The 21,634-nt window shown below is 35.7% G+C and overlaps 2 protein-coding genes across 7 annotated transcripts in view; both read left to right on the top strand.

Moving 5' to 3' along the window:
* chd5 (chromodomain helicase DNA binding protein 5) overlaps nucleotides 1-7,977 on the top strand; it is a 45,597-nt gene extending 37,620 nt beyond the window's left edge. For both annotated transcript variants that reach the window (XM_023325309.1, XM_023325308.1), the window contains exons 35-40: nucleotides 720-828; nucleotides 1,029-1,161; nucleotides 1,248-1,443; nucleotides 2,675-2,838; nucleotides 4,068-4,194; nucleotides 4,586-7,977. In XM_023325309.1, coding sequence (XP_023181077.1) covers nucleotides 720-828; nucleotides 1,029-1,161; nucleotides 1,248-1,443; nucleotides 2,675-2,838; nucleotides 4,068-4,194; nucleotides 4,586-4,713 — 857 coding nt within the window. In that variant the 3' untranslated portion in view covers nucleotides 4,714-7,977. The remainder of the gene's footprint in view (nucleotides 1-719; nucleotides 829-1,028; nucleotides 1,162-1,247; nucleotides 1,444-2,674; nucleotides 2,839-4,067; nucleotides 4,195-4,585) is intronic.
* Nucleotides 7,978-9,382: 1,405 nt separating this feature from the next.
* The window catches only part of arhgef10l (Rho guanine nucleotide exchange factor 10 like), a 127,281-nt gene continuing 115,029 nt past the window's right edge, over nucleotides 9,383-21,634 (top strand). For 3 of the 5 annotated variants that reach the window (XM_023325044.1, XM_023325043.1, XM_023325042.1), the window contains exons 1-2: nucleotides 9,384-9,769; nucleotides 18,493-18,759. In XM_023325044.1, the coding sequence (XP_023180812.1) occupies nucleotides 18,495-18,759 (265 nt within the window). In that variant the 5' untranslated portion in view covers nucleotides 9,384-9,769; nucleotides 18,493-18,494. Of the gene's footprint in view, nucleotides 9,770-18,492; nucleotides 18,760-21,634 lie in introns of all 5 variants that reach the window. The other 2 variants (XM_023325040.1, XM_023325041.1) reach the window with 2 other exon arrangements.

The raw sequence follows: 21,634 nt of genomic DNA, 5'->3' as shown, positions 1-21,634 counted from the left end.
TTGCAAATAAATCTGAATGTATATTTAAAATGGCTGGATAAATTTCTTCTGGTGTAGACGCCACCAGCTAGTAAATCTTAGCGCTCATCTGGTTTTCTGAATCAAATGTGTTTCCACAATAAAATTGACTCTACATTTACTAAATGCTGGCCATCTCTTACATTTGTAGTTTGTGCCATTTTTGTACTGACCATGCTTAATCAGGGACATTTTGTACAGATGGCAGAAAGTACAAAGCTTGGTATGCTTTACACACAACAGCAGAACAGTGCACAGGTGGTAGGCAATGCAAAATACGAGGATAATACTTTATTTTACAATTACATTGTTTTGAATAACACCGATGGCACTTATTAGGTTTAGAGGTTGGAGGATTTATTGGGCAGTTAGTGAATTAATGGTGTTCAATATTGATGTGCTAAAAGTCATTTTTTCTATGCTACAGGTTAAAAATCTCTCACATTATGTTATGTTGCTTTTAAAAGTCAAGACAATTTACATCAGTTTCTTTGACTAAATATTTTCTGATTTTCTTTACATGCCCCAGTTTTACGTCTTAATGTTCAACTGATGTTTTCATTTAAATGACATGCTGAAGAAACATTGGTTTCCTATTAATCCTTTTTGAAGTCTAGATTTTTTCCAGTGATGTGAGCAGTTTGAATCTTTGTTTGTGTTTGTCTGAAAGAAAATGTCTGTTTTTACTGTCATGCTGTCAGAGTTGCACACCCTGTGGCAAACCGAGGAGCGAGCGGCTCTTTCGTCTGGAAAAATGCATGACATCTGGCATCGTCGCCATGACTACTGGCTGCTTGCTGGCATCGTAACGTATCCTTTCACATGTCAGAGCTGAATGCTCTGCATCTCGCAAAGTAACATAATTACCTATGACAGGAAGGAGCTGCCTTGGAAGAAGGCGGGTATTTTCAGATTGTTATGAGTGATATACAAGTTTTTCCACACAGCCATGAACTTGTTTTTATTTGAAGTGTTCCTGTCTGTTTTTCTTGACTGGGACTTTCTATCAGACATGGCTATGCTCGCTGGCAAGACATTCAGAATGATCCCCGATATGCTATTCTGAATGAGCCATTCAAAACAGAGATGCACAAAGGGAACTACTTGGAGATGAAGAACAAGTTCCTGGCGCGGCGCTTTAAGGCAGTTTACAGCCTTTATTTGAAAAAAGAATCTAAACCTTTCAAAGGTTTTTCTTGTTTTTATGTGCTACTATTTTCTCTCTGCAGTTGTTGGAACAGGCATTGGTGATTGAGGAGCAGTTGCGACGGGCAGCTTACCTCAACATGACCCAGGACCCCAGTCACCCTGCCATGGCTCTCAATACGCGCTTTGCTGAGGTGGAATGTTTGGCCGAGTCCCACCAACACCTCTCCAAAGAGTCTCTGGCTGGGAACAAGCCTGCCAATGCTGTGCTTCACAAAGGTGTGTGGTCCTGCTCCAAAAAACGCAACATTGGTGACTCAGGAGCTCTTTTTTTAATTATAGAAAACTGATAAAGTTAACAAGTCCTGTATATTTTTTGAGAGGCAGAATTATCTAAAAATATTTTTATATCACTTAGATTTGAAAGCCTAATCATTTAACAATTGATCCACCTACTTATTGACAACAAGTGAAACATATTTTGAGTCCATTTGAAACTGTTTTTGTCGTTTTCGTGTAAAAATGCGGACAGTGCATTAAAATACTCAAAATGAGCTGATTTCACATTAATAAAACAGGTTAATTTTTTCCATCCAGACAGACAGAAAAACGGGCTGGCAAAGGAAGTGCACACAGATGTTTCCATATCTCTGTTCTCTAAAAAAAAAAAAAACAGGCGGGCAGCAAAGATCCTGTTTCACACAGTGGTTTCACTTCATGTTACTTTGACTGAGCATAGAAAAGGCTCACAGTGATTAATGGAATGAAAGTTTAGGGAGAGGCCAAACACTTAATCAAAGTGAGGCATTAAAGCATTTTTGTTTGAAAATTATGTGTCTATGACACTAATGGGTTTATCTGCCAGAAACATAATATACTTGCATGGTGCTGATTGGATATGCCCTTTTTATGGGACTTTCAGTTCTTGGTGGTTTATGGTTTAAAATTCTGTGTAAAGCAATTAATTGTTTTTTATGGACCTAAACATTGAATAATGTTTTTCTAAGATTTTATATTAATCTTTCTGCCTGACTTTTTTTCATTTACTTAAATAACCACACCTCCCACTGGCCAAAGTCAAGGTCAGGTTTTTTTATATCGCACTTTACCAACAACTTATGCTGCACAGAGTGCTTTACACACCATAATGCAACTAAAAACCTAAAATGCCTGACTATAGTGGAAGTGAAGTACAATATTCAATAATAATAATAATAATAAAAAAACAATAGGAGAATAAAAAGAGCAACTAAAAATTAAAATGTCTAGGTAAACATTTGTAAAAGCCAAACATGCGCCTTCAGTAGAGACATTTTCCAGTGTTTGTGCAGATTTAATATTTAATGGCAGACTATTCAAGATTCTACTGCCTGCTACATAGAATACTCTGTCACCACAGGATTTAGGTTCAAATCTTGGACTAGGTGATATCACTTCTGAACTGAACATTTCTTCTGTAAGAAGGGGCTTGATTACAAAAAGCTTGCTGTGTATTTTCATGCTGCTGCAGTGCTGAACCAGCTAGAGGAACTTCTGAGTGACATGAAAGCAGATGTGACACGACTTCCCAACATGCTGTCCAGAATCCCACCAGTGTCGGCTCGTTTGCAAATGTCGGAAAGGAGCATCCTGAGCCGCCTCACCAGCAGAGGCAGCGAACCTCCACCACAGCAGGTGAGATGACAGTTTAAAAGAAAATAGTCAGATTGCTTTAAAAATGGATACTGCTTCCTATTGTCTACCTTTCTTGGCTTCCCTTAACAGTTAAATACTCTAATTACTCCAAATAGATAGAGTAGAAACAACAGAGTCAAAGCAGCTTCATAAATAAAAATAATACTACCATGCATTTTCTAAATCCCAGCCATTAAAAAAATAAAAATACGTCTGTTACAAGCCAGCTACAATACTAAAGGTTAATCAGAGCCATTACTAGAGAACCCAAAAATAATAAGTAAACAAAAATAGCATTATGTAAAAAAAAGAAAAAACAACTAACAAGCTATTTAATTTTTACATTTTAATGTGTTAAAATTGACATAATTAATTAAGTGAAATTAATTAATTAATTAGTTTTAATGAATAAAGACTCTAAAGTTTATACAAAGTGACTCAGTACCAGACAGGGTAAAAACAGGAGCATGGGGTGTTGAGTGGGAATAGGTGCAATTGCTAAATGAATATGGAACAGCTGCTGAAGAATTTCATCTGATGGGGGTTTTATGGTCCAATGTCAAAAGTCACAATCAACTCAAGAACACGTGTTATGGAGACAACAGGAAGTTAATAGAACACAGTGCAATAGAGAAACCAGATCACCAAAATATAACAGGAACTACAACGCAAATCAGAGCTTAAACCAACACAAAAAACTAAGTGTTGAACAAAACCAAAGTTTGAGCATGACATCCTTCATCTTATGACAAAAAGGGAATTAAAAAAATCCACTCATATTGTTTTCTTTCATCACTAAGCTCAACATTTTTCTCCCTAAGGATTAAATAAAAATTGATTTGTCTCATTGTTTTCTTCTCTAGTGTCGCATCTTAGCAGAGTTTAAGTGTTTGTTTTGATTCACTGCTATTTAACGGGTTATTTTGTAAAGTAGGACAAAATAGCTTGTCTTGTCTGACATTGATGTTTTGTTGCCATTTTTCTCTTTGTCATTTTGACACACCTTATTAGCAGTTTTTATTAATGTGCGTTCCTCCTTCAGAAAGTCAATTTATCTGGAAGAAAAATACAGTTCTGGTAACATTGATGAGATGCAGTTATTCATACTGTGTACTTGCAGCTTCAACATGCAAAGATGATTGACCTCTTGTTTTTCTCTGATAAATCATTCATATAACCTTGCAGCTTACAGCGAGATAATCAATTTTTCTTGTGTTTTGTTTTTTCAGCCTTTTAGCCAGGGAGGCTTTGGCTGCTCTCAGATGTACAGCAGCGGTTTTGGTGGGGGATTCAGAGGACCAGGCGGACAGCCTATGGTCAACTACAGCCAGATGCCCCTTGGACCTTACGTCAGCGGTAACAGGCAACACTCACTGTAACTCATAGTGACATAGTGCAAGAGGGACATAGCTGCTGCCACAAGCAATGCAAACTAATTTACTGTGAAAGATAACACTTGTATAAAGAAACAGATGTTAAAAGCAATCATTTTAACAGATTAGAAAAGTGTCATAAATGCAAAACATTACTGTTTCTCACTTCTCAGTATCTAAATTGTATTGGCATTTTTGTCCATCTTAATCTGATTAATTGCTGGATCTGACTTTAGTGCCCAGAAGCTTCTACAGTTTAAACAAGAAATTCAGTGGAAAAATGCAACCAAGCTATTTTTGTACTCTTTGTGCTGAAGATGTCTTTTTAAATTCTAAATGCAAGTAACTAAAGATTGAAGTATTTCCTTCCTCAGTGTCATCCAATGGCCCCCCGCCTCCTACAAGCCATTTGGACAAGAAATCACTTGACTCATTCAGAGACGGGGCCACGCCTGAACTCAAGTCAGGCAAAGCCAGTGATGTCATCTGTATTGAGGACTAGACCAGTTCTGTATAATTGACCTGAGGTCAGAAACTCCCAGGGATGGAATCTGAATGGATGACTGCTCCCCTTGTCTTATGCTACATCCTTCATTTTTTTCCCTCCTATCTCATAATCTGCTAACTGAAGCTCGGCTATGAGTGGATAAGGCAATTAACTTTTTCATCCGTATACATGTATCTATCAAAAAAAGTTGCACTTTTATCTTTCAAGGATCCTATAGAGGTGTTTCAGTAGCTATTTGCTTTATTTGTAGAAAAACTGAGAATCAGGAGGGAAGATGAAGCAGTTTTTTTTAGAAGAGGACTTTGGAAGGTCTGCACTATAAAGTAAAACTCAATCAAGTCAAGAGTCAGATGCTCTTTATTGGAGCTTGTCTTTATCTTTTAATGTAAGTTTTATTTATTTAATTTTTGCAAGCTGTGACTTTGTAAATTTGCTTGCAACCCCTTGCTTTTCTGGATTTGCCAACCCCTTTACACTGTGACTGTGCTGCTCTGAAGCTTGTTCTATGTGAAGAGGAGAGAAATTCAGTTGTTGTTTGACTCGATAGTTTTTGAACATGAGTATCTTCAAAGTTACTGTACATGAACATGTGTTTTTATCCTTTATGTTATAGAATATTGGTGATCGAGGAAATCAAAACCTTTACCATGTACTGTATGCTTTTGCAAAAAGTTTATCTGAATCCTGTGAAGACTGCCACCTGCTGGTAACGTTGAGAAAGTAGTTCTTGCTGAACATGTCGCTACTTCTAGCTGCATCACCTTTCAAGAGTGGCATCTTCTGCTGTGCATATTAGGAGACTGGAATTTATTTTACATCACGAAGATCTAATGAAAGTGAAAATAACAACAACAGCTAAAACAGATGTTCAGGTCTAAGCATTATTCATAAAAATCCAGCCAAAAAAAATGTAAGTTACAGAAGATTTTCCATTTTAAATTGTTTTGTACTGGAAACAGTTTGTGACTTTTTGTTTGAATGTCAATGTTGCTTGTAGTGCTACACCCACATAAACCACAGTGGGACCATAAACTGGAACATTTTTGCTAGGCCTTTCTCTTCAGACCAAGTGAGAGTAAGAACTAACAAGTTTCATTTTCTCTTTTATGTCCAAGAACTTTCCTTCTTCCCTTTTTAACAAAAACACATGCTTATGTCTCATTGTCACATTCAGCTCACGTTAGGATCTGAGTTTTTGTATTCTTCTATTTAAGTTGTAATAAAAACAGATGCATAAACTTACTTGATGCCATTATAAGGGAATAACCCACTCTTTGATGCAGTGTCTTTTCTTTACTGAGGCACAGATTGTAAAAGAGGTGGTGCCACAGTCTAAAGTTGCATGTGTTCTCATTCCAATTTTAAAGGACCAGGGTTGCACATTGTTACTCTGTGCAGTTTTTTGTTTGTTTTTACTGTTTGTTCTGTTTGTGTTGCTATCTTTTTATTTGACTCGTAAAATGTGTTTGGAGCATTGGATTTAACAGAAAACAGTGATTTTTGTTGCTAATCTTATTATAAACTGAATATATTAACCCTTGCGACTGCTTAGGGACCCTTGCTTACCCGAGAAACCAAGGAAAATCTGAATTCATATTGGATATTTTGCACCAATTAAACACATAATGAGAAAGACACCTTCATAGTTTCATAATCGAATTATCTGCTGAATTTGTCTGAGCTGGGTATATGTTTTGTGCACACTCTAATTGTAACTAGATTACAGAGTAGTTGGCTTTTTCTATGGTTGCGTGTGAATACAACATTGAACTTACCCTCTGCTCTGCAGTGTGGCAAAAAAATAATATTAAGAATGAGTACTGTAATGGGTAATCCATGGTACCGTTAAAGACGGTGGGCTTAAAAATCCAGCCAAAAACATTTAGAGATGAACCCCAAATAAAGCTCTGCTTAGGGTCTCATACTTACTTGGAACTACCCTGGTTGAACCACAGTGGCGCCCCCAAAATATTTGCCTAGATTTATTTAACTCATTTATGTATTTATTTATTTCATTTTGCATTTATGCATTGATGGAAGAAGATGTCTGGTTGCCCTTTTTTGAATTGAGTATAACTTATTACCATTTGGCTCCATAGATGATGAAACCACTAACCTCCAAAAAGTCTTCTACACTTTCCTCTGCAGTTTAAGCTCAAAATTTGTAAGTATAAAAAATATGTATGCTGATTTTTTTGTGTTGCTGAATTCCAGTCTTACAAATTTCAAAAACACTAACATTGAAGAAATCTGTAAGGGGGCAAATACTTTTATACAAAATTGTGTTTGTCTTTTTTTCTCTTTTTCCAAAGTGCAGTGTATCTTGGTTTCTGTCACTAATTCCTAACTTAAATGGCTTTCTACCAGTGAAAAGATTGTTATATGAAATTGATCCCAAGTATTTTTAATCCTCGATTGGTAAATTTAATAATTACCTGAGGATGCTTGTTTTTCTTTCTTCAGTCAGATTATACACTTTCAGCATTTTTACCCAAAAATCTCTCAACTTGCTTTGGCTGGAAACTCAATTAATTTTGCAGACATTATAATTTCGACACCGTCATGTGATGTATCTGGAAATGCATCAAATCAGTTTTCGTGGAATGTTTCTAGGTGCTTCTTGTTGTCATCTGTGTTTTTGCTCATTCCATCAAATACTTGACCATGACATGTATTAGGCTATTAACAGATAGGACCTCAGAACTTGTAAATACTTGAACGATTTTTCAGAATGAAGCTCGTATCATATAGATTTCTTTTTCTATTTGTAAAAAAAATGAAGAAAAAAAAAACATGAATGTCCACTGAATCGTGTTGCCATAGAACTGCTATGTGCACGACATGTGCTCATCAATCAAATTTAAGTCTTTTTCCTCTGGAGTGGTGACATCAAACACAATATTTCAATGAAATGCAATCAAACTGAAGTCAGTATGAATGTACTGTCCGTTTAAAAGACTTCAGTCTAATATAAAGATGTTAAACAATGTATGTATTCCTTATTATGATGGCTTTAAAAGCTAATAAAAGACCCTGATAAAAGGCACCTTTGTTGCAGTAAATGCACAGCATGTGAAGCGTCTGACGGTTCACTTTCCAGGGGTGGCAGCATGTCTTTACAGACAATGAGCTCCAAGCAGTGTTATGGTTATGGATAATTGTGCTGTATGGCAATTGAATCAAAAAGTGAAATTGTCATCTTTTTATTTGTATTCTGTGTATTTGTTCAATGTGTTTTAGTAAATACTCTGGACAAGACGGCTCAGTGTGTGATCATTTCTTGCTTTGGAGTTTTTCTGGCAGACAAATGTAAAGGCATGTACATGAATAATTGAGCTTGAGCTGAGAAGGACTTTTCATTTAATTAAAGCAATCAAAAATTCGAACTAAACTTCACACATTACCTGGTTTCCCTTGTGGTCGTATCTATTGCTTCAAGCCTTGTAGGGCTGCAATTATTCTTCGCAGCAGAAATACAGACATTGATCTAGTTGGAAAAACAAAACAAAATCATAAATTCCACACACATACACATATTAGAAGCTTACTTTCAGGAATACTGGTTTTCTGCTGCTTCTCCAACAGTTTCCTAGTATTTCATAGGATAAAATTTATATATTTTGAACCCTTTTACATCAAATATAAATCAGTTAAGATGAAAATTTTGTTCAATAGAGTATATAGAATCCAAATCTGTCCAAATTCAGATAAAATACAGCATATTCATTCCAAACCAATTAAATCATACCATTAGATTAATATAAAATAAAAACAGTAAAAAGTTATCTATTTAACTCAGCCAATCACATTTGTCATTGATTAAGCAATTCCTCCAAAATCCTCCATATAAATAATTATGCTACGCAAACAGAAACCTACATCAGTGGTCTCATCAAAAATATCAGCACCACAAGCACTCTTGTGTCCAGGTTTGTAGTTTAAATATTAACATCATTTTTATGAAACCCTAATTTATCTTGATTTATTTAACCTGTTTTTCGTTTCCTGTCATCTGATGTCACTGCTTGGGAATAAAAAAAAAAAAGACTGAGAAAAAAAAAATCAGATGGCTGACTTATACTATTAATTGAAGAGGAAGTTTGATTTTCTTCAATTAGAATGAAAAACAACCTGCCAATGTGTTCAAGATTAAAAGGGATGTTATTCCAGTGATAACCCCTCTGACTTATAACCTATGAGCAGTTTGAATGTAGTTTCTGTTTTTTAATGCTCATATATTACTGACAGCTGTAAACCAAATTGTCTCTTGGGGATAATAAAGATATAATGCCCTTGTACTTTGTAGCTAAATGAAGCACATTTAAGTCTCTCACCAAAGATTTACTCAGAGATTTTTTTCCCACACAAAACCAATGGAGAAAAATCTCAGTCATTAGCTGGAAATTAAAATAACCTACTCTAGCATTGTCCATGAGCACATTTACCCTACACAGGAAGTTCTGAGAAACAGCATTGCCTCTTATTCCATATGTCCATCCCACTTTATCTCGCTATTGGTTCAAACTCCTTGCTTTTACGTTCTTATTGGCCAGTTGCATGGCCTTGCTTGTCTCCTATTGGCCAGCAGTGACTGAGATCCCTTGCCCTTCTTTGTGCTGCTCTGTGGGTAGCAGCAGGGGTCTGCGAAGTGGGAGGAGGGAAACAACTGAAGAAAGGACAGATTGGAACTACATGGGCTAAGGGGCATAGGGTGGGGGGTATGTAAAAAAAATAAGTCTGAGAGGAAAGATTTAGTGTAGAACAGAACCAGACAGGCAAAAGAGGAAGCGGCAGAAAGGGGAGGGAGCTAAGAAGGTTACCTCATCTAGAGCTGCTTGTGCACACGGTGCCGGGGAGAAGTTGTGGGAAAGTAAACAGCACAGGAGAATTCAAATCTGTGTTCAACCACTCACAGTCCTCAAAGGACACTGTAAAGATGAGTGTGCTGTGGTAACAGCTGACTGTTTATGGGATGTTTTCAGGATTAAAGGGTCACCAGGGAGTGCCTGAAGCTTCTTGGAGGACATAGTCTACTGTTGCTGTCAAGAAGGTGAGATGTGTATTTACTTATTTCCTTGAAACACTGCCTGTTTATGTACCTCATTCTGTCGTTCCTCTAGCTTTCCTTCCTCTGTCAGCTCGTTTAGCATGTTGCAAAGACAGCAGCTTTGTCCAAATGGGGCTATTGATGGAGTGGAGTTGGGGGTGGGTGTGCTGGTTTGTGCCTGTCTGTGTTGCAGCCTGACAGCTATACCGGCAGCTGAGAGCACAAGGAAATGTGGAGGAGGAGAGCAGAGGAAGGGAATGGCCGATAAACTGAAGCCCTTTAGCAAAGTACACAACATCATGGACAATTAAACCTTAGGCCTGCCTCAGAGAGCCGGCAGGGATACAGAGCAGGAGGCCTTGTTATGATAGCCACAATTTCTGTGACAGACTCCAGGCAGGATGAGTGAGGGATTTTGAGCTCATCCAAAATCCACACCTATAGCCCGCTGTTTTTCAGCTTCACTACACAGCTCTTCTTGTCCCTCAAGCCATAAAAAGAGATCCTCTGGCCGGGGTCCGGCCTACACCATTCTAGTTTTGACGGTTGCTTCCCGGAGTACAAAAGCCCCTCCCAGGATGGATTTCACGCTGCTGTTCAGTAGAATAAGAGTAGGGGGATTCAGGGAGCAAAGGGGTGAGAGGGAGGGAGCTAAGGGACCTCTGACACAGTCTGTGTTCAGACCAAAGAAATTTGCATTTTGAGGCTAACGCACTGTTCCAGCCTTCTTTTCCGGATGTAAGAAACTCTCAGGACTTTTCTCCCTTAGTTACAGTCCAGGACTCCCAACAAACATCCACAATCCAAGCATACATAGGTTGTAATTATTACAAATACTTCTGTCACATGACAGCCATGTTCTTTCAATAGATAAAACTTGTTCTCACGCCATCATTTACAAGGCCTTGATGCCCAACTGCACAATGAGTCATTTGATAGTGGTGACACGCCTTCCACATGTTCAGTGTTGTAATGTACAACAAGCCCATAACAGTCATCTGAGATTGTCTGATCATTTACCTTGTGGAGAGAATTCAAGAATACTTCTTTATGTTTATCTAAAGTAATTTCCTGTAAAGCTCACACCACTTTATTCAATCACAAATCACAGTTTTTCCTGTAATCTCTTCAAATAACACAATCCAAGATCCAATCAGATCAAGCACACGTTACCTATAGTTGTGCTCTGTTAGTTTCCATTCTAGATTTCCACACAATTGGAGGAAGATTTTTTTGTATTGATGCATGAAATCTTCTGAAGATCAACAGCCTTTTTTTCACTGGTATATTTTTATACACATTATCTGATTTGACTGGGACTTTAAAAAAAAACAGTTTACCATATTTTCCATTGACTGGAATATCTAGAAAATACTTGATTCTCAATGCCAGTTTTGATACCCCAAGTTTTGTTGTTTTGCTATTTATCAGCTGTTTGAGCCATAATCTGATTAACATTTTCTTGTGTAAATTCATACCACATTAGAATGGAGATTTGCATGGTGCAAAACTTTGCACATGGGAAGCACAACTCAGGGAAGTTCAGAATAAGAACACTGCAGGCTTGTCTTAAAGCTAATATTTAAACAGGTAATGTTAGATTATATCTTTTGGGAGGTTTACTGCTGAAGATGCAGGAGTTTTACTTACTGTCTTAGCTGCTATCAGATATCAGTTTTATACCGTTTCTCTTGCAGCAATAGTGCATTTGCCTGGAAATGATTGGCTTCTACTTCTTTTTATCACCACATCTGCTAAAGGAAAAATGAAAAACTGGCTGTAACTAAGGTTTTAGGGAGTAAAAATGTGGAATTATTTTGTGTTGAGACTATGAATTGTATTTTGTTACCCTAAGCTCAAACGTGTAAAGATAACCCAATACCTAAAATAACATTAAAGGCAGTATCAAAGAGTAGGTATAAAATAACTTCGTCACTGCTCTTAATATTTTTATAGACTCAACATTGTTCTTATTTAGATATATACAAGTCACAACTGTTGCCACTCTGCTCCAAGTCACAGGCCTTCCAGTAAAATTTATTCTGGAGCATAGCCAGGCAGAAACTGGCTAGGGGACCAAATCTACTTCACATGCTAAGCAAGCTGATAAACATATTTCTCATGAGAGAAATCAATAATTTAAGACACATGATATCATCTTTTTTTTTCAAAATGATTGTCACTGTATTCCAACATAAAGACAAACGAACACTTATACAGCTGTCAATTTGCTTTCTGTTTTGTTTCAGTTTCTCAGAATTTTATAAAACATAAAAATATATATATTTAGAATTTTCTAAATACAACATTCAGATTTTCATCTCTTTTGCACAAGCTTGTATTTTAGCCAAATGACAAAAGTCAGATGAGCTTAGACATATAAAGCTGTGTGTCATCACCAGACCAATGAAGTAACCCTAAAGGAACCCTGAGGAACTCCATGAGTGACATTTGTAAAAAGAAAACTTGAAAAGACTTTAATAAGAACATTAATCACTTAAGAACTATTCCCAAAATATCAGTAGTCTCATATAAACGTGCAGAAACGTTTTTGTTCAGTATTGTTGAGTGATCTGAGACCTTTCTCAGATGCAGTCAGTAGCTCGTTGGTGACCTTTTTATTTAGCTGTGTCTGTATGGTGAAGCTTGAAGTCTCATAATGCTTTTCAAAACCTTTAATCCTGTAAATAAGAACATAACTACTGTTATTTGTATAAATGGGATGTTGGGAAAAGGATGATGGTAAAAATATTAAGATGCAGTCAAGGCCTTTAAACAGTGGTTTAATTACAACTTCCTTAGGGATATAACATTCTGACAATCAATAAAGGGAATCATCCTTAAGCACTTTGGTTTGTGCAGTATCTAAAATATATGTTAATGGATTTGCTAATATAATAACTGATGTCAGCTCAGACAAACGTGCAGACGAAAAACAAGATTTCTGTCTTTCTGGTAATTTTGGCATTTTTATTTGGCAATCAACTATTTGGTGATCACCTACAGCAGCAGGAGACAAGATTTCACCTTAGCATCTTAACCTTTGCATATTGTATTCACGGTAGAATAATTTTTGGAGCGTATCCAACACAAGACTCCAAACATTGGGGAATGATGATACTTTTTCATGCTGAGACTTGAGTTTTGAGAGGTTGAGTTTATAGACTTGTTGAGAGAGTAATTCTAGTTTTTTTTTATTATTATGGACATATTTAAAATGAATTATTGTTTGACTGCTAGTTTAACAAAATGCCATTTAAAATGTAGACACAAAACAGGAATAATACTATTGATAAATCCATAAATCTTGACATCTAAAATCTGTTTTAGATTTAGAACCTCCTCATATACATTTTATTTTTACAAGAAAATGTAAGGATCCTGCACCACAATTGTTTTTTTTTATATTTTCTTTTACTTTCAGCATTTTGTGCATTCCATGATAAATAAGATAACTTGGTTGATAGAGGTGTGTTCTTGTCTCTGTTCAGTATGTGAACAGTACAACACAAAATCAAGTTCAGTTCACCATTGTGAGATGAGAGCAATGGCAGATATGAGGTAGAGGTTATTCTCACTGTGTCCTTGATTAATGGGATTTCTTCAGCATCACACTGCTGTTGTGGACTGACGCTACTCTCCTCAGCAGAGGGCAAATGAAGGCCAAACTGACTCCTGAATGCATAACATATTCTTGCATGTCTTGAAAGTTGTCAAAATGAAAGTAAACCTGAGAAAAAATAAGAATAAAGGGTCTCTAAGGCATGTCAATAACCCCATCACGCAGTGTGTGCAGATCATTATGGCATTTAAAATGTCAGCTGGCAACCTGAAATTTAATTAATGTTAAGCATAAAATAACTGTACCATATGTAAGATCTATCCAATAGAGTTATAGATCTTTGTGTTCAAAAAAATTATTGCTAGGGTAGCTTTGTGTTGAAACAAATCCATGAAATCCACAAATGCCTGTGAACAGCCTCCCACTTAGATTGTCATGCTTTTTGACAGCGAAAAAAAGACATATTCCATCTGTTCTCAAGTAGCTGTTTGCAGTTTGTAAATTGGCCAAGTAACATCAGAATCTCTTGATAGGAAGTCTGCAGGGATGCTGAAGAAGGAAGTAGAGCTCGAGGCAGAATTGCTTCTTCCTGGTACATTTTGTTGTCAGTGGTCTGTCATGGAGTGTTTGTGTGCCACTTTCTCAAAAGGAAAACCTTAAAGCGTTTCTGCTTTCAGTAACTTTCTGTTAGGTTTTGCAATGCTGTTTTTTTAGTCATCACCAGCTGCTGTTGTCTGCTGTTGTCTATCTGTATACCCGTCTGTTTCATACCAGTCCTTCTTGGAAATGTTTTCTATTGGTTAAACATTCTTTGTGAAACTGTTGCAAGAGCTACAAAAGAGCACAACAAATTTGCAAATCATTCGGGGTCTCAAATACAACTTACTTCTTATAAGTTGTTTGTGTTGTAAAGTTTATAATGAAAAAAAAAAGATTTCCTAGGATTGCTACTTGTTAAAATGGAGTTGTATATAACAGGGAGCTGAGAAGGACTTGGGCAACATAAATCAGCTGCCAAGTACTGAACAGATGCACCACTGTTATCAAAGGCTGGATGGAAAGAAGGTGGAGGAGTACCAAGTACTTTTGTATGCAAATCAGAGAAATATCTTACAGAAAGCAAGATGGTATTGAATTACACTGCATGCGAATGTCCCAGAGGGCCATACATTACCCATCTAAATAGAAACAATATCTATCTATACCAATGCATATATTTGACATCTCACCACTCATTACTGAAAACACATTGAGAGAGTTTTCTTTGTTCTATGTAGGTCAGAGACAGGGTGTGTATGACTAGTTTCATCTCTATTCTGTGATGTGTCTTATTTTCCCTATAAGAATAGCTTTCACACAGCTCCACTCTTGGGGCTCTTTATTTTTCTAAGCAGCAATCTTTTTGATGTACTGTCCAAATACCTATACGCTTAAAAGAAAGGGGGGAAAAAAGCCATCGAAGATAGCTGACGTTTTAACTCACCGGAAGCAAAACTTTAAGGTTGCAGATTTCTATTAGCCGGTAGAACTTTAATTCAAGATACCAGCTTTTTACACCTCCAAGATTGTCCGTTTGTTTTGCTCACTCCATCTCACTCAAGTGCACATTTGAGAATGGTTGCTCAGTCAGCATAACTTTAATCTGAGGATAGTAGCTTTGAATTCAATTAAACTTTGCATTGCTGGTTTTTGAATAAAAAAGTAAGACTTTTTCCAACTAAAAGTTACTTTCTGCATTAGCCATGACACAGGTCACTCAATGACCACCCAAAATGACCTGATGCTAATCTGTGCTGCTCTGATAAATGCGGAAACAATGAATTCTGAGAACAGAAGAGAAGTTTTCCAGCCACAAAAGGATCATTGTTATTTTGACCAGTGAGTGGGATAAACAACATAGCTTTGTTTGTGGTGCAGAAGAAGAAAAATGGTCCAAAGGCTGTAGTGGTCTCCTGGAGTTGTACACAAATGAGTGATTTCTGAATGAATTGCTCATCTTAAAAATGCTAAATAATTAATGCCACCTCCACCCTGAAAACAAACAAAAGGTATTAAAAGTGGTTTTTAAAGTGGTGTGGTGCAGTTTATTAAACTGGATTTTCAGATTTTCAGTTACGATCCTGGCTTCAAGCAACTGCGTTAGGGAAAACTTGTTTTGCTGATAAAACCCAGTACATCTGAATCAGTGTTGCCTCTGTTCATCCCTCAGGGTCTAAGGTTATACTAGTAGCAGCATGTTAGGACTGAGAAAAGAGAACTGAAAAAGAATATGCAAAATATGAAAAAGTGGAAAATTGTAAAATGCCCCCACAAAAGAATCACTAAGTGTATAGACTTTGGTCGAGAACCTCACTTGTTAATGCAGTATCCCCCTGTTGTTTTTTCCCCAAACAAGAATTCCCTTTTCTATTTACTTTCAAATATTTCATATTACAATCATAACATTTTTGAGGTTTTTTTTCTTTCAGAGAATCAGAAGCACAACAAATTAACATTAGATATTAACTTTCAAATTGTCTCCAAATATATATCCCAAAATAAGTGTGTAGAGAAAACAAAAAATGTTCATAAATGTGACCTTACAGTTTTTAGATGGATCTATTCTTCAGACATAACTGTCTATTAATAAGAGCATTCCTCACCCCAAACAATAATTTTGTTTTAGTTACTTTGTTTTTCTTTAATTCTCCTGTCTCTCTTAAAATAACAGTCAGAGGCGGTGCTGGCTCCCCACTTTGGGAGTGACTCCGTTGAACGTTTATGATGTGGCTCTGTTGCTACGAGAAATCGTACAGTCAGATGTCTCATTAAATCATCCAGCTGACATAGTGAAATTAGTTACTATTAAGATTTTATAACATAAAGCTTGAACAATGTGACATGTGCAAGTTCTTTATGATTGTTGAAATTGCACAGAGTGTGCTGACCATGTCCATTAACGTTCCTCAAAGAGGAAAGCAGATGCTACATTCCGAAGTGGTAAATTAACGTGCACTGAAAGCATACTCATCATAGACAAAAGCCAGTTTGAAAAATCACAAAAGAACTGTTGGTCAAGATTTAATACCTCCAGGTATTATCTAAACCAATGCATATATTTGACATCTCACCACTCATTACTGAAAACACATTGAGGGAGTTTTCTTTGTTTTATGTAGGTCAGAAAGCCATGGGGCAGTATTGCTTTTCTTCATGGGGCAGTATTCTTCAAACTGCCCCATGAAAAATACCTATTTTAATTTAAAACAACAGAACTGCTTTCTACAGCTACAAAGAATAATTCAAGATTAAGATTTGGAAGGATTCACGGTACAGTGGTGAACATTGTTACATTGTTCTGCCAATTAATGAAAATTCACTTGTAGCCAACAGGTTTTCATTACAAAACACATTTAAAGGGCAATTTTCAACTTTATTATGTGAATAAAATCCATGCTATTAGGTATGGCATAGTTCCTTAATTGCTAATCCTGAAATAAAACTTTTAAATGGGATGCAATTGTCATATAAAAAGTATTAATGTCACTTTCCCATATAGGTGTGTGGGAAGTTGGCAATAAGGAGCAAATACATTAATGTATTTAGTATTTGTTTGAATTCTACATCAACTGTGTAAATTGTGAATAACTCTCTGCACTGAACTGCTTAGTTTTAAATCCCAAAAGTGCCATCCTATATCCAAGTACAAAAACAACTTAGTGTTGAATCTTGGTTAATACATTTTCATCGTAGCTAAACTGAATTTCCAAAACATCAAGGAAGTTTTTGGCATGTTTTCACTGATAAGATAAAATCTCCCTCCAAGGTAATTGGGGTCTACAACTTTGGAGAACTTGTGTTGGTTGTTGGGAGTATCTTAATTAATCTATAGCTCTGCCTTTTCTTGACTTTGTAATTAAGCACCCAGTTTCTCAAATGTCTATATATTACTACTGTGCCTGAATTTCAATTCATGCCTTATTTCTCTGCATTTGTTTGAAATATAAATTACTTTTGCTACTTTTTAATAATAAGTCATTTATATATTTTCTTTGAAAAGTTGTTTTTTTTCATCAGTCAGTTCTGTATGAACTGAAGGACCTTTTGTTAAGGGTAGATTAAGTGCTAAAAGTACATTTCGGTTCAGTTCTGTTCTGTACAACAGAGATTTTTTTTATCTCTAATTTATTTTTTATGCGGCTGTTTAGTTAAGCAGCTTTGGCATGTTTACAGAGATAAGAGCACATTCCATTCTTCCAGACTATTTACCTTTTTACTGTGCCTTAAATAACACGAGTGGGAGCTATGGGTATCTGATTTATGTCTCCATGTTAATTCACATTTGGTGAATCTGCAGGTTGCAGGTTATAATGTGGTCTTAATATTTTTTTTCTCCTTCAGAAATCAGATTTATTGGCCATGTCTGTATACACAGACAAGGAATTTGACTTAGGTTTCACATGCTAACAGCTTGTGAAACAGCCAATACAGGCAATAAATATAAATTTTATGAGATATTTTAAAAAAGACCTAAAAGAGCAGTATATAAATGTTTGTATGTACAGAAAATATTTTCTTTTTCTTCTTCTAAAATAGGTTGATATTATATAAATATGCTCCTTATGGATGCACAAAAATACAATTCTGAGCCATTTTGTTTTTAAGTTTACAAAATTCAAATCACAGCTAATTCGGATTTTAAAGTACCAAATATTTATGAAATTTGTGCCCATATATTTGATATACACATTTTGCACATAAATATTCTTCGCATTTTGTTTTGAGCTTTAAGCTCAGTAGAAATCATATCACATCCTAGAATAATTCTTAATTTTCTGCTTAGTTTAAAACTCCTTCATCAAATTACCTGCAACTTTTTTACTTTTATTAGTGTTTGTAACACTTCACTTTATAAATAAAACAACATCTACCAATGTATCCATCAAAACTTACTATCTACCAGTGTGACTGTACATATTATAATACTTTTTAGATAAAAATATTAGCAGATTGGTGCATGTTCATTTAAAAAGTAGACATAATGTACTATGTGATATTTTTATACAAATGCTATGCTGAAATGATCCGTTTGTTGCTGTTTTACAATGATTTTAATTTTAAATATGTTGTAAAGATCTACCTGCTAACTAATTTTTAACATACTTGATATTGACTCTCTCTGCAGTAATGTCGTCTGCGATATCTCACCAACCACCAAAAGATGATGAAGAGGAGGATGATGAAGAGCAAGGGGAAGAGTTTATGTTTGATGACAGCACAGATGAGGAAAAAGCTCAGGAAGACGTCACCTCGGAATGTATTACACCTGTCTGTGTGCCAAAAAATGACAACAACGAGGCATCAGGTGCTGTAGCTACAGACTGCACACAGCATTTTAAACATCCATCTCCTGCTGGACCAGAGAGCATTGTGGCTTCAATTCCCACCACTGGTAACTCATTTTTAGACTGTTCTATTTAAACTGAAGCTAAATAAATCTTCACCACTCATTCTTAGAGATGATTAAATGCTTAGTCTGCTGCAGCAGTGGATTATAAATATTTTTCAGTATGGTTCATCTTAAAAGTTAGTTGCTGAACCTGCACAAGTAGCTGATGGTGCATGCTAGTCTCAATGTTAAGGTCTTTTACACACACAATATGACAAGTCTTTATCAGGTCTCATAGAATTTATAGTCACCAAAGATAGTAATTAACATTTAAATCCATCTTTGCAAAAATAAAATAAAATTTTAACATGACAGGAGTTATTTTATCACCTCATGAAGAAGTTACCAAGTTTGGTTCATTGTACTTAAAGTAGTTTAAAAAAGCTATTGAGTTAATCTGCCCTGTAAAGCTATTACTGAATCTCCTTTGGTTTTTGAATTTCACACATGCATCTATTGTTTGTAAAAAGTAAAAGACAAAAATAAAAAAAGGCATAATTACCAATTTGCAGATAGAAATTAAATGTGATGTTGCAGTATGTATCCATTATGTTATGCTTTTCCTTAGCTTGTTGTTCAGCATTGATGTGTCAGCCCCATTTTCATTCTTTGTCAGTGAATCTGATTACCTCAGATTCAGCTATTCTAACCAACGTAAATCTAACAAAAACTGTGCCAAGACTAAATAACTCTTGCATAATAAAAGAAAACAGAAAATGCATACCAACATGTTCTCTTCAAATTTCATTTACACACTGAAAAAGGCACCTCATCTAATGTTTCTAATGTTTAGATTTATATTACTGGTACTAAGATGATTGTTGCAAGTGAAATATAATAGTGGACCTTGAACATAACAACAAAAAAAGACAATAGAAAAGAACTGCACAAATGATTTTATTGTACCATCTGATACAGCCCATGTCAGACAGAATAAACTTCTGTGAGCTAATTAGAGATGTCTCAATCAGCACCTTGGATCCCCTTTAAAGATTTTGTGTCTGCCAAATTTGTCTCAATGTAAGAATTAATTTTCTGAAAATGCAAATTACATTAAAGTAATGTATGTATTAACATGTGTATGAACTTAACACCACAGTAGTGGTTCCCATTGGCTTGGGGACTCTGCTAGGAGTCATGCTGCACTAAATGTGGAGCTTTGAGAAAATCTTTAGAAATATCTTTAAATTACAGGTTGGGTATTAACATATTAATTCCATTATTTTAATAACATAAGCTGTCAAAATACATCTGAATTGTAGTATAATGAGCTTTTTTGATTTTTCTGTCTTTTCCATCGGTCCTTTAAGTGCTGAATGTACACTTACACATGTTTTGTGGGTTAGAAGTTGAAAACTTTGAATCGCTGCACTATTCTCAAAGTATTTTTTCACTTTCAAAAGGGGTTAAAATGCAATTACTAATTATGATTGTTTTTTCAATTAAGAATTTATGATTTTAAATAGTCATTTATATTTACCTCTGAGACATTTACAACATTCTATCATGTTTAAAAAAAAAAGATCTTAATTGTTTATTTTTGCAGATGTAAACTGGGATGTTTCAAAAACATGTTAATTACATTGAGCATAATATTATTTAACTGTTGATCTAGTAATGACATAGTAACATAAACTTGAGCTGAAGTGTGTTCTGTGACCTCAGTACTGATGCAACACAAAACGTCTGAAACTTGACTGATTTCCAATCTAAGATTTTTACAGTAAGATTGTATGTGTACATGAATGTATTCACGTCCTTAGGAATCAGTATTGCTAGTGTTTAGAACACTAGCAGTAATGGTACTGATAATGATAATGATGTTGCTTAATAATCATTTGATATGTTTTGAAATCAAATTTTCACACAACTTAATTTTTGATTAAGGCTGTAAATTGATTAGGGGTCAGGGAAAAATAAATAGCTACCAAATAGAAATATGAGGAATGTTCACTGGAGATTAACTCAGGAGAGTTCATAAAAAAATCCGTATGGGTGGGCAAAGAGTTTTTTCAGGGTCTTCAAGTTATCAAAGATGACCTCCACCTCTGTTAGCTGCAAAAGAGGATTAAAAATAAATGTGCAGTGGAGGGAAAAAATGCAACTTAATTATGCATAAAGGTGGAAAAAAAATCCACTATATAATTTCCCTCCACTTGAGAAGGAGTTCCACAGTTAATTAAACACTGTCTAGTCTTCAGAAGTGTAAATCATTTTGAGACAAGGCAGTTATAGTTGCTGTAATTAGCCAAAACCCACAAGTCCATCCCTTTAACTTCTACAGTGTCATCTAGCTGTTTATGAACAGGATAAATAAGCACATACATTGCATCAGTGCTGTAGCTCCTGTTGGATAAATTTGCTTAGAAATGTAGAACTAATAATTTTTATGTAATATGATCGATTTTGTGTAGTAATGAATGTATTTTATGTGGTTTTAAGCTCCACTTAATTGGATTTGATTGTTGCCTGAGGCAGTCAGCATTAGAGAGAAGAGCTAACTTTCCCCTTAATTGGATGAAGTTATGTATAAGTATGATATATTTACCACATGGAGAATGGTGCCAAACAGGTGCTGCTAATTACACGGCCAGATAAAGCAGGGGATTTAGGTCTTGAAGAGGTTCTGTTGGACAAAGTGAAGCGATTAGGGCTTAATTAAAATGCTTTTCTACCACATCTATGTGTGGTAATCCGTTAAGTGGGCTGCTGAGATGCACGGGGGAGTTCTGGGCGATGATAATAATGTGTTTCAGAGGCCTGTTATACAACCTAGGAGTGAGAGTGGCTGGAATTCCGATCACCACCTCATCAGATGACATGAGTTTACTTGATTGGATCCAACAGAAATCGATGAGAGCATTTGTTGAACAAAACC

Source organism: Xiphophorus maculatus, chromosome 20 (assembly GCF_002775205.1).
Source record: "Xiphophorus maculatus strain JP 163 A chromosome 20, X_maculatus-5.0-male, whole genome shotgun sequence".
NCBI lineage: Eukaryota > Metazoa > Chordata > Actinopteri > Cyprinodontiformes > Poeciliidae > Xiphophorus > Xiphophorus maculatus.
Note: the sequence above shows the minus strand (reverse complement) of the source record. Positions and strands in the feature narration are given on the sequence as shown.